Source organism: Saccoglossus kowalevskii, chromosome 6 (assembly GCF_978046115.1).
Source record: "Saccoglossus kowalevskii chromosome 6, keSacKowa6.1, whole genome shotgun sequence".
Taxonomy (NCBI): domain Eukaryota; kingdom Metazoa; phylum Hemichordata; class Enteropneusta; family Harrimaniidae; genus Saccoglossus; species Saccoglossus kowalevskii.
In genome coordinates, this window is record NC_140646.1 from 17,712,991 (window position 1) to 17,726,455 (window position 13,465).

Below are 13,465 nucleotides of genomic sequence, written 5' to 3' on the forward strand. Positions count from 1 at the left end.
TTCAAACCTGTATTTCACAGTGAAAATGGCCTTTGAACACCTATACGTTATATATTTTTAGTTAGCTCTGTATGTGAATTGTGTGAAAATGTTATTTTTTTCTCAAAACACTGAAGTGTATGCGTGTATCCCTCCTCGAAAATAGGCCTTTTTGAGTTTTTTAACTCAAAACAAACATAAGGAAAACATACTGAAGTTGCAGACAAACCTGTATATTGTTATGAACTGATCGGTAAACTGTGAATCAAACCGTGTCCGTAATTGTAATGTGTGAACCGTTGTTTTCTTGAAATGTGGGTCAAAAGTGAAAACTTTTAAATTTATGAATAAATTAGCGTTCGTTTTTATTCTACTCAAGTAGTACATTGTCCATACTTCCAATAGTTTGTGTAATGTGTATTAAGGGTTCATACTGGTATATACCTCAAACTATTATTTCTGTATTTGGGATCTGACAAGTGGCAGGTACACAGACATTGACCATACAACGCAGTAATTCATTTCATATGTTTATGCCATATCTACATCATTGTCTGAGATTATTTATATCCTCAAAGCTTATAATGATATGTGCACATTTAAGCCAGACATGTTACATACATGATGGATTATATATACCCACAACATTTTGCATTTATGGTACAGTAAAATACTTTATTTTCGCTTGGAAATAATTTTCACTGAAGGAATGATTCAGTGAAAATAAAATCTATCGAATATACCTTTTCTTCTATATTTTACATTCAACTCATCAGAAATAAGTGAAAATAAATTTCATATAAAACACCCAAAAAGTTATTCCAGCTAGAATAAAGTATTTTACAGTGGTTGGAAAATGAGACCAAAACTAAAAACCAGTTATCAACAGAATATAATCTATGTTTTGTCTTGTAGAAAAAAGATCGTGAGTTGTTGATGCAATATTTGATATACATCAAGGAAGAGCACGAGAAAACTCCTTCAGTTTGTGACTTAGATGAGTTGAAAACGATTGCCAGAATAATTACCAACCACGGTTTGAAGAATCCTCATTCCATACCTGTGCATTTCACAACGGATTATGCAAATAAATTAAATTTCCAGAAAGATCTACCAGGTTAGGATTTCTCAAGCTGAAAATACATTTTATTATACATCTGTCACCATAACGCCATAAGTTACAGTGTACGGTAATTTTTCGGTATTGCAGTGGGTATTTTCATCCTATCATATTTGGAAATGCAAATTCTAATAATAAAAAACGAAAATGGCTGCCCCAAGGGTTAGAACAGACCCCACACAAAAAAGTTGGATTTCGACATTCCCATGATGTATTTGTGGGAGGAAAAGATGTATAATAATAAGGTTATTATGGGAAGACTGCATAGTATGCACTCAGACAGTACATGGTCACATCAACCGCTGCTGTGTGTTGGTCGATACTCCTGCTGTACTGTCTTTGTGCATACTTTGCTGTATCCTCAAAATAACCTCATATTATTCACTTATTCTATTTGTACCTTCAGCGAATGTTGGAAAAAGATTAATGTTGTTGACCGATGAAATAAAAAAATAAACTGGAAATAACATATCAAATAAACAACACAATATTGATTATTTTGTTTATTTTTCTTCACTCAGGATATGATTGGGTTCTTCTTGATAGTTGCTACTTACAGCGAAATAATTCACAGCAGAATGTTTCAAGTTGGAAGTCATTTTTCATCAAGTTAGGTGTTCTTAACTCCTTAGCTGTGAAAAAAGAGAAAGTTGTCCTTCAAGAAAGCGAGATTGTAAGTAATTTGTTTCAATATTTTTGCCATAAAAATGATTTCTTATCAATACCAAACACTGAAATAATAAAACTTATCATGCTTATACTTGTCACCAAAAAAATTGATTATCCAGGAATTCCCAAAAGCGTTCTGAAGTGCAGAAGTCAATGTCAAAACATGTTGTGTTAGAATTGTTTTTTAAAAAAAAAATGGTAATTTTGGAATGAGGTATCACAGTTTATCAGAATGTTGGGATAAAAACAGTAGGAATACACACTAGCCCACTAGAGGGCACCATCTATTTAAGATGGATGTTGGTTCAATTGTTTCTTTATTCCCTGGTGCAACCAGCTCATTGTATACTTAACAATGTAATAGATAAAGGCACTAAATCCCCTTAGGAAACACATGATCTGACATAAAAGAGTGTATATTGTTACGGCCGAGTTTGAACCGAAAGTCGGATGACGGTCAGAAACGAATCTTTCCGTTGACCCCAACTCAAACAAGGGAATCGCAACAAGAAGCTACACAAAAACAAGTTGTTATCAGAACTAAATATTGTATTCGTATAAATATATATAGTGTGCTCACCAGGTATCACTGGATTGTACAGTATATGAAAAGTTACATAAAATAAAGTACTATAATTTCAATATTGGTCAAATACAACATACTTATAATATCACCGGCATCCACGCCGTATTCAATTCGTTACAAACTAAGGTTAAGCGTTGGGAACATCCCATGAATAAATTATCCTAACACCAGACTACAGCTGGATTTCGCAACAACGAACTCCAATTCAATTCAATTCAATTCAACTAATTAAACAGTGGCTTCAGAAACACCACAATAATCACTACAATAAATAGTACCATATTTAAACAGTGGCTTCAAACACCACCAAATCGCATCTACTACGATATAACTACGCTCGATTGTGGCCCAATATGCTAACACAATCGTATCTTAACTCAATAGAAATATACAATTATTTGGAATGCTTGCCCCTTGAAATAGTTGATCAATTACAATATACTGTCATACAAATACAAATCATAGGGATTCAATATAATTATTCACGATTCAATATGTACGCAAACACTTTAGCTCAGTTCGTGAACACAGTCAGTTCCATAAGAAATACCTTTGGCTACGGTAGCGCGGAAATACACAAATGGCAATTCGCTGGTCATTTCATAGAGTTGAGGTAGTCAGTCGGCGATGTTCACGCACCTTATGATTCTTCAGCTGCTCAGCTGCAGTAGTCAGTCGGCGAACATGCCTTTGAAGTAATTGCTGAACTGCAGCATTGATAACGATCGACCAAACGTGACGGTGTTGAAGTACATGCAGTGAATGGGCACCCAATTGTCTCACATGCCACATGGCGACACCAGAACCTTGACACACCTGCTGACCACGCGAGGTATTGTTGTGAATGACCACAAATTCAAGTATGACGACCCCTTTATAGACAATTACTCGATGGTAAATGTGTTTGCATTCACAAAAACAAAACTAAACAAAACACAGAAATACGTAACAATATATAACAGTTCTGATGCATGAATAGTTTAAAATTTTAATTTATACTGTGTTTAATCTAAAAGGTAGATTCACCATTATTTCTGGCATTATATTTCACAGGCTCATTCTCCATGGGCTGCAGTCTATAAATTCTGGCCTAGATCACAAGATGGCTGCTTTTATATCGAAGATTACATTTGTGATGAATTCCACAGTTTAGTCACGGCTGAAAACATCACCACTGAACAACGTCTCCATCAGAGCCGAATCCTCCTCAGACTTCTAGAAGAAGAGTGGCAAAGCACATACTCTAAATATTTAAATGGCAGTGTTTGCGATCACCATGGCAACATATTGAAGTCTGCACCATCATCATTTAGCATCCATTTACAGTTGCAACCGTGGTTGCCATGCGTTCGTTATAGTCAGGGCAGTCGACAAGACGCTCCAGTTTACCGATCTGGTAAAGAAACGCATCTATTCAGTGAATCACTGTATGCGTTGTTAGCTGACCATGTCTACTATGCGATGACGGACATCAAAGAAACTAATGAACTAATTCAGCATTTACAAGTAAAGACAATTGGACACATCAACGCTGATGTCATCATAAGTCACTTACAGCAGTGGTGCAGTGGAGATGACGGAGACACTAAGACTGGTAAACCCTTCCAGACATCACTCAAACACATCATGCGTGTCTATGGGTATTTACAACAACAAGCTAACCCGTCACAATTAACACAACTATTTGAAAAGTTCCCAGTAGTATTCATACCTGACACTCCTGATGTAAAATACGATATATCAGTGAATGGAAAGTTCCATCACAAGTCAAATGTCTATTGGTCTGATCCGACTGGTTTATTTATGAAGTACGCTGAATCAGCTGTAACGTCGCATATCAAAGTGCCACAACGTCCACAGCTTCAGCAACACTACCCGGAGGATATTAAATCTTTCTTCTTAGAATCACTAAGAATCAGTTGCACTCCAGTGATGACAGACTACATAGCGTTATTGTTACATGTCGTTGACATTACATCGTTACCGAACTCTACCCAGCTGCAGGAGGTGTTTCACTTATACGCAGTCTTGGGTGAGAAGTGTCTGGACGAATCAACTTTACAAAGACATCAACCACAGATATCGCCTGCTTACAGTAAACATCTGTCGTCTTTGATCAGTAAAGAGAAGATATTCCCGACTAAATGCAATAAATGGGTGACTAGTGATGATGCTTTGTATATTGGAGATGATCCGCATTTGGAGTTGTTATTCAAAGAGAAAAATATCCATATACTTGACCTTGGTGATTCTAGAAATCGGAATGCTCGTAAGCATAAAACTCGTAAGTATGGTCAATCATGTATTCCACAATAGCTTATGCATGAATATATTTTACAGTGTCAGGGTTCCTGTAGAAATCTTAAATGTTATAAAAACAGATATTTTGACAGTATTTTGATTTTTCAAAAGTTTTCAAAAGTTTCAGCAAATGAAAATAATAACAAATCATCATCTGTGCTGATTTTGTGATCACGATCTTTTAATGCAAATTTGATAAACGACTCGGTATAGTAATATTTTTATTGCTTGTAGAGAGAGTTTTTGTCCAGAATGGAGTCGCTCAAAAAAGTTCAGCTGGATATTCATCATCTGTGTGGCATGTACGAAATATATTACAGTCCAAACATTGGTGTTAGTAAACTTGTCCCAATTAGCGTTGGATAAATGATATCCTGTGCCCGAGTACAAATACACATATCAGGCTAGTATTGTGTAGTATTGTTTAATTCAGGCTATAAAAGTTACCTAAGAAGTTTGTAATGAATATACTTACTAGTTTTAGTGCATATTTTGAGAGGTAACCATGATAACCATGTTTTTGGTTTGCTTTTTATTTTGTTTTTTATGTGAGTTTGGTTTATATATGTAATATATATTTTATCAATTCCCTAACAATTGGTTTTAAAATAACAATAAAAAGGTCTTAAATCAGAACTGAAAGCTAATACCTGTGGGAATCCGAATTATATTTTCATTAGTGTACTATTAACCTGTTAATCTATGTATGTATGTTCTCTCATTCAGATTTGACCTACAAGAAAAATCATCTGAACACCTTCTTGGAGATTTGTCAAATACAACATCTCAGTAAATGTATTGAAAAAGAATACATTCCTTCACTAGTGAAACCCTGTCCAGATTTACAGACTTTCTGTCATGAGGTTGTGCCATACATCCAACTGTTTCTCTCTTCTAAGCATGAGAACGTCTATAGTAAACTTCAAGAGTGCAACACAGCATTGTTGTTGCAGACAATTCGGTATGGGCAAGTTGACCGCTTAGAAGCTGTGTATCGCCTAAAGACCGATGATACGATGAACATTTCCGAGAATATAGTTTGTTGCTTGAAAGATAAACGTGAATTCTACATTGTTGATGACTTTACCCGAGATATTTATACTCACCAAGAGATTAGAAAGGAACTCGGCAAGATGTTAAGTGATGGTGATATTAAATGCCAACAAGATGTCCACAATTTCCTCCGTATGCTGATTCCATTTCTCCAAGGTCAGACAATGGAAACACAGGATGAGTTTCTCGCCAACCAAGACTTAGATCCAGATTTAGATCCAGATGATGTGAAATGGGAAATACCATGTCCAGTGCCACCACCCCCTCCCACACCACCGCCAGTCATAATAACGGAAACAATCCAAGGTATGAAATTAATATGTGTGTTTAATAAATGTCCATTCAAATTCAAGCATTCAGTGAATATTCATAATATAACTTCAATATATTCAGTTCACTTTGTTTTGTAAAACATAATTACTGGTTTCCATGTCTTTACAACATGGTTTTAATTTATGTTTTACATAATAAAACATAAGAATACCAAATTATGTGGTATATAAGATATGAGATGGATACTTTGGAATGTTAGAAACTATTTGGTTTTTTGATAAATACTATTTATTTATATGTGAAGGAAATCTTTGACATGGATTGCTATGGAAATTGTTCCAAGAATGTCCATTAATATTTTGAACTTGGTTACACCAAAAGAAAAAACAAAAAAAAGAAAAAAGTTGGTGATTTGTGTCTCAATCAATAATTATATAACACATTTAAAAACCAAAATAGTGATAACAATATTCACAACTATATATTGTAATGCAATAATTATTCACTGTTTTTTTTTAAATTGTAATTTTTAAAATGAATCCACATGAACACATAGAATGACCAAAACTTAAAACCCAGTGAAATTGCTCAAGACATCAAAATAGTGAAATTAAATGCCAGTGAAAATAAGTGGTTTTACACATATACACAAAACAAAAATTACTAAGTTTTCCAAAACAAAACTGTCACAATAATGCCAATAATAGTGTAACTTTTAATAAAAATTTAAGTAATGTAATTCTGTGTAATTAAAACTGTTTTGTGACTAGTGATGAGAGCAATGTTTATTTGTGGCTTTTTATTTGGTGTACATATTTGGTGTAGGATCTATCAATGTATACAAATATGCTTCCTACTGTGAACTATGATTTTTTGGTTCTTGCAGATTATGGTGAAGATGTCCTAGATGGAGAAGAAAAGGTAGTTGCTCAGCAACCACCATTGAATGAAGATGGAACACCGGTATTACAGTCATGGCCGCCAAAAGCCCCAGCGTTTGGATCTCATAAAGGTAATGAAAAAGTGTTTTGACTGATGTTTTGTTGAGAAATAAGATGAACTGGCCACAGGATTGCATGTGTGTATGACTATACATTGCTGGGTTGTGTGTTATGGCAGTGGAAGCAGCAATATTTTATTACTGCAAATTCAAAATATGGAATGATTATGCGCCTAAGCGTCCTCTAATACCGGTAATAAAAACAAACATGGCTGCCACCAGGGTTTGACCGAACATAACACAAAGAAGCTCGCTGATTCTGTTCTAAACATTTTGGATTTTGGCATTCCCATGATGTATCTTGGAAGGAAAAGATGTATAATAATAAGGTTATTACGAGGACACTTCAAAGTATACACTCAGACAGTACGTCACACATTGACCTCCGCTGTGCGTCGTCTGATACTGTACTGTCTTTGTGCATACTTTGAGGTATCCTCGTAATAACCTCATATTATGTCCAGTCATTCAAAAGGAATTGCATCTATCTTTGTTATTATTTTGAGTGCCATAAAATGATTCTGAGCAAAATTTGAGAGTAACATTTTGCCTGTTGGTACATGTATGTATTTTTCTATTTATTTGACTCCTGGGAGTGCTTGCAGTTATATCTAATAGATGCTCTCTGTTATTATGATTAGTTTTATGGTGATTTATGGCTATATTAATTACTGTAGAATACTTTATTTTCACTTGGAATTAATTTTAGCTATTTCCGCTGAAGGAATAATTCAGTGAAAATAAAATCCAGCAAATATACCTTTTTCCTATATTTTACATTCAACTCGTCAAAAATCAGTGGAAATAAATTCCATACAAAACACCCAAAAAGTCTTTTCAGCAAAAATTAATTCCAGCTAAAATAAAGTATTTTAGAGTACATAATTTGCATAATAATTAGTCAGTTTTTATCTAATCCATCATTATCTTAAGTACTAATCATCTTATTTTACTGAATCTTTGTACATAATTTCTTTAAGACAATGTGAGTACTTAATTAGTTTTGTGTTTAAATACAACCATAATATTTAACTAATCTGCATAATAATTTTCAGCTTTTCCTCTAATTTGTTAAAAATTAATCATTCTAATAAAACGTTGTACTTACGTACCTGAGGACAATGCACAGACCTGATTAATTTTTGGTTGAAATTCATGCATATGATTTGCATAATATGAATAATCATCACATTTTATTGAAACTTGGTATATACATGCACTGGGGTAATCCACATATGAGATTAGTTTAATATTGAAAACCATGCATATTGATATCTCTTTTTTTCATTGACCAATTTCTGATATTTCAGTAAATCAAATTTAAATTGAACTTGTGATCACCAAGCCTTTTATTGACTTCTGTGTGTGAAGCAGTCAGTGCGTCTGTGTGTCTATTCAACTGATATCCCAAGAAATAATTATCAGATTTTAATGAAACTTGGTGATACTCTGAAATAATGCCCAACCCTGATTTTTTTCGGTTTAAATTCATGCATATTAATTACCTAATTTGCATATTAATAGGACCAAGTGAACATATTTTTAGCTCTGCTGTCGACTTTGTCGAGCGGAGCTTATCATATGAGTGATTGTCCGTCGTCGTCTGTGTCAATGTTTTACTTTTTCGACTTCTTCTTGAAAACTACAAGCCTGAATGCTTTGATACTTGGTATATATGTACCTTGGGTAGACCTCTCTTAGATTTGTTCATTTCATGATGATATCTTCAGTTCTCTAATTTTGGTGAATATTTTTGTCATTTTTGGTAAAAAGTGATATTTTTGACTTCTTGTTAAAAACCGCAAGTCCAATTGCTTTGATATTACATATATAGGTACTACATGTGGACCTCTCTCAGATTTATTCATTTTGTAATGATATCTTTAATTCTCTAGTTTTGGTGAATATTTTTGTCATTTTTGGTAAAAAGTGATATTTTCAACTTCTTGTTGAAAACCGCAAGTCCAATTGCTTTGATATAACATATATAGGTACTACGTGTGGTTCTAACTAAGATTTGTTCATTTCATGATGATATCTTCAATTCTCTAATTTTGATGAATATTTTTGTAATTTTTGGTAAAAAGTGATATTTTTCACTTCTTGTTGAAAACCGCAAGTCTGATTGTTTTGATACTATACATATTGTTCATTTTCTAATGATATCTTCTGTTCTTTAATTGAAATGTGCATTGCTAACAGCGGAGCTATCTCAGCCGAGCGGCTGCTTGTTCTATCAACTACAAGTCTTGATCAAAATTTTGGATAAATTATGGGAAAATTATGTGGGTAGTGATGTCATTATATTATATTTGCCTGGGGTTTAGGAGGAGTTGTTGCAGGAGCTAAATCTGAGGCAATAGAAGCAAGTCTAAAGATGTGGCCACCACCAGCACCATTGAATGCTACACCATCTCAAGCAGAATCCCCTGGTGTAAATAGTGGAATAGTTGGTACAAGAGAACCAAGACAGAAAGCAGACATGGAGAATATACAAGGTACAGTATGATAGATAAATATTGACATGATTTTTAACAGCGAGAATATCTACAAGTAGTTGATGTTGATGTGACCACACGTGTACCACTAAGTAACCTTATTATCAGTATTATCTTCTGTTCCAAACCACTTAGTGTGTGAAGTGAGGATCACCTTCCAGAGTTGTTGTGATATAAAGTCAAAGGCCAAGGCAAAAGTTTTAGACTTTGTTTTACAATGAAGATTTTGAGCATAACAATGTGTTAAATGAAAAAGTTTTCTACATTTGAACACATTGAATGATTACTTGATCATAAACATACTATTTCATTTTAAATTCCAGCACCCCATCAAATATGGTGAAACTCTTGATATGCAAATGAATTGAGTATTGTTACTTTCCAATGGTTTAGAACAGACACTGCTGACACCGTTTCTAGGAATATTGTAGTGTTGTGAAGGAGATTGATAGCAGTTTACCTAATCAGTTTAGATGCCCACTGTAATTCAAATAACATTTACAATACAAATGGCTAGGATTTCTGTTTTGCATCATTTTTATATATCTGTTTATTTTATAGATACCAATGAACAGACATCAGGGAGCAAATCAAGACAGGATGGTAACAATGTCAAAGGTAATACAAATATGGTACAGACTGGTGAAGATGACACACCATCAACTGTGACACGAACTTCTGCTACCAGACAAGATTTGGCACCAAACAATGAAGAACATTCTGAGAGAAGAGATGATGAAGACAGACCAAGACGGTCACCTAGCAACGTAGAAACTCAGAAATCTAGGGATGTGGATCATGAAGATGAAGCTCAAACAGAAAAGAGAAAACACGCATCTGGTACATACAGTGTTGGTGGGCATCATAGAAATTTTATCTTCTCTCAACCATTATGGAAAACAAGTCAAGACTTAGATGAAGCCTTTGAGGATCTTGGTGGTAAGGATATTTTGAGTAAACAGTTCCCAGAAAATGTAACAATTGATGCTTGCAGAGATCAAGATGAAATTGGACGATGGGGAGAACAACTGGTTTATAATTTCTTGCTGCATGAAAAAGAAAAAATGGACTCCGAGAATTGCCAGGTAACAGTCCGATGGGTTAATCAAGAAGCAGAAACTGGTGAACCCTACGATATTGAAATTAATATCCAAGAGAATTTAGAAACTGAAGATGACGACACAGAATGTCGTTCTAAAGAATATACTATATATATTGAAGTGAAGAGTACAAAATCCGAGAAGAAGCAATACTTTGAAATGTCATCCCAAGAGTTGGCGTTTGCACAGAAGACACAGACACAGTTCCATTTATATCGCGTCTATAACGCTGGTGATGCCGAACGTGTCAAATTGTGTCGTATTCAGAACTTGGCCGAGAAGTTAGAATGTAAAACTGTCAGACTCTGCATGTTTATTTGAGTACTAAATGCCATATTGTGCTTAAATCTAAAAGGCATGGTAACATAGTGATGAATTACTAAACAATTTGTGATCATTTTTAATTATCTTGTTTGTATTCGGCAAAATGTTTAACTTCGAAGTACATTACCATGTCAATAATTGGGGAAATTCCCTCTGTTGAATAAATTTTCTTGTAATTATTGACCCATTTTGAGCATTTACATGTGTTCATGTTTTTAAATATATATCCAGATTTACCTTGCGTTATAAAGTTATACAAGAGTATTTTAGAAGATGTTATGCAAAATATTTTAGAAAATATAACTTTTCAAAATCCAGTTTAAGAATATCATTAAATGTGTTTTAAATTTACTCTGTAATGCATGATTGTGCAGTAATTTTTGCCTCACAGGTTGTCTTGTCAATATGAATAATACCAATTATTACTTTGCTGCATATATATATATATATATATATATATTTACAATGTTTTTTATGACTATGGCACTCTTCTGTCATTTACGTAATCATATTTGGTTCTACTAATACATAAAATAGGGTATATCTAGTACTTTTATACAGTAACTTGTTTTGTTGAATTTAAAAAGTCATATAATTACTTTATTTTAAACAACTACATGTACATCGATCTAGTACTATTACCTCAAAATCCTGAGTATTTTTTTTTTATATTACTAACATTTTTTATTAAGGTCGTAGATTCACATATTTATTCAGCAAAGCAGATTTTTTAAAAATATAAAAAATGAATTGTCAAAGAAAGTATTGTTGGTTTGAGAGGTTCAATTAATTCTAGCAACAACACAATAGATTTCAATTTCTGTATAATATGTATATCCTACTATTCAAAATGCATATATGTGTGTTCAATGATGCAAATGTATTTTATTCAGATTTTCAATAATACATTTACTCTGAAAATTGTCATATATTATACTTTTTTTAATCATCATTTTAAATGTTTTTAATATTATTCCATAATTTTACCAATTTAAAAGTTCATCAAACAAAATAGATTTCACATTCAAATTTTTCAGACTGCAGTCTATGTATTCTATATGAACTAAATTGTGATTAAAAATGTGTATATTTATTCAGTGTGTTTTGAGTCAAATTTGTTCATATATTGATATAGATTTTTAATGCAATGGACTAATGAACTATTGGAATATTCACTATGTTCAATTACCCACCATAGACTCCGGTCAGTCAAAATGACTATTTTGAACTGTAGGCATTAATCTGCGATTCAGCCAATGACGGAGAAAGAAATCTAGGGGGAAGCTCCATGACCTCAAGATTTTCCTTCACGTCACGAACCACGTGACCGAGGTAATGATGCGGCGCCATATTGCCTTCCCTATCACTCTCGTTTATTCCTGCACCGCGTGTGTGGCTCAATGACTTCAAATCTTTGAGTTAAAATTTCATACCGTTTTTAAACATTGGGAATGGTAGTTGACCTAGCGAACTAGACATAGTGTCAGTAATTAACATTAGAATTGCATATGCATATATACTGGATTGGGCGGTCACTGACGCACACCCAATACTAACAAGAGTCACAGACCATGTTTAGAAATCCTGGAATATAATATTACCAGCTAAACAAAACAAAATTACCGAACAAAATCAGTACCTATATAAATTTATGATGCTGTTTTAGTACTACTAATATTGTAACATGTATAAGACGCACCTTCAACAACAACCACGATATTTACAATGGGGTGTAATTATTCTGCAGGTCGGTATGGGAACAGACGTATATTCAAGAATATTAAATTCACGTGTGGGGGAGTTGTGGCGATGGCGTACGCCCTTTGAAAATAGTGCGTATTACTGTTAGAGCAGACGTGTAGCGAAAAGGCCCCGCCCAAACTAAAAAAGCTGGTACACGTTTTCAAAGCTACCTGTCACACTGACAAATGATATAGTATCAACTTAATTCGTATCACGTGACAATATGTGTAATTCCTACCAGGAATTTCGGCATACAGTTTTAAACATGACGCAATATTCATGATAAGTAAATAATAACGTGACATTCTAGACGAAACTGTTACACTATACAACCCAAACTACAGCATATAGTGTTCTAATTTAACTACTCAATGTCTAAAACTCCCAATCGGTCTGAGTTTGGGATAATCAATATTTTACGACAATATTTGTATATATGAGTTTATGGCCATACGGATGTGTGTCTTGTGCTTCAAAATAAGAATTTTGCTGATCATATGATTCGACGCCATTTTTTCCCGTTTAATTTAATCGTCAAATTAAAGTAAGATTACAACACATTAATACAAGATTAATATGTTATTAGGTGCGTACCATGCTCAAAAGTCATATACTATCTGACACCCATGTATAGCTTGTCCATGTTATGCGTTACGTTTTCGAAACACCTTGCCCTGGTTAATAAAGTTAGTCATTAATTAGTAACACCCACACATATTAGTTACAAGTACCTTGTCTACTAAGAATAGGTTTTAGTTGCTAGGACGGATATAAGTCCTCTATAATGCACTAAACTAACATTTATTTATTAATTAATTA

General features: G+C 33.8%; 1 protein-coding gene across 1 annotated transcript in view; it reads left to right on the forward strand.

Moving 5' to 3' along the window:
• The window catches only part of LOC100375452 (uncharacterized), a 61,111-nt gene extending 49,115 nt beyond the window's left edge, over nt 1-11,996 (forward strand). Inside the window, exons 21-27 of the mRNA XM_085500599.1 lie at nt 895-1,096; nt 1,621-1,772; nt 3,408-4,638; nt 5,382-6,014; nt 6,868-6,993; nt 9,309-9,479; nt 10,041-11,996. Of these exons, the coding sequence (XP_085356725.1) occupies nt 895-1,096; nt 1,621-1,772; nt 3,408-4,638; nt 5,382-6,014; nt 6,868-6,993; nt 9,309-9,479; nt 10,041-10,900 (3,375 nt within the window). The 3' untranslated portion in view covers nt 10,901-11,996. The remainder of the gene's footprint in view (nt 1-894; nt 1,097-1,620; nt 1,773-3,407; nt 4,639-5,381; nt 6,015-6,867; nt 6,994-9,308; nt 9,480-10,040) is intronic.
• The last annotated feature ends 1,469 nt before the right edge of the window (nt 11,997-13,465 follow it).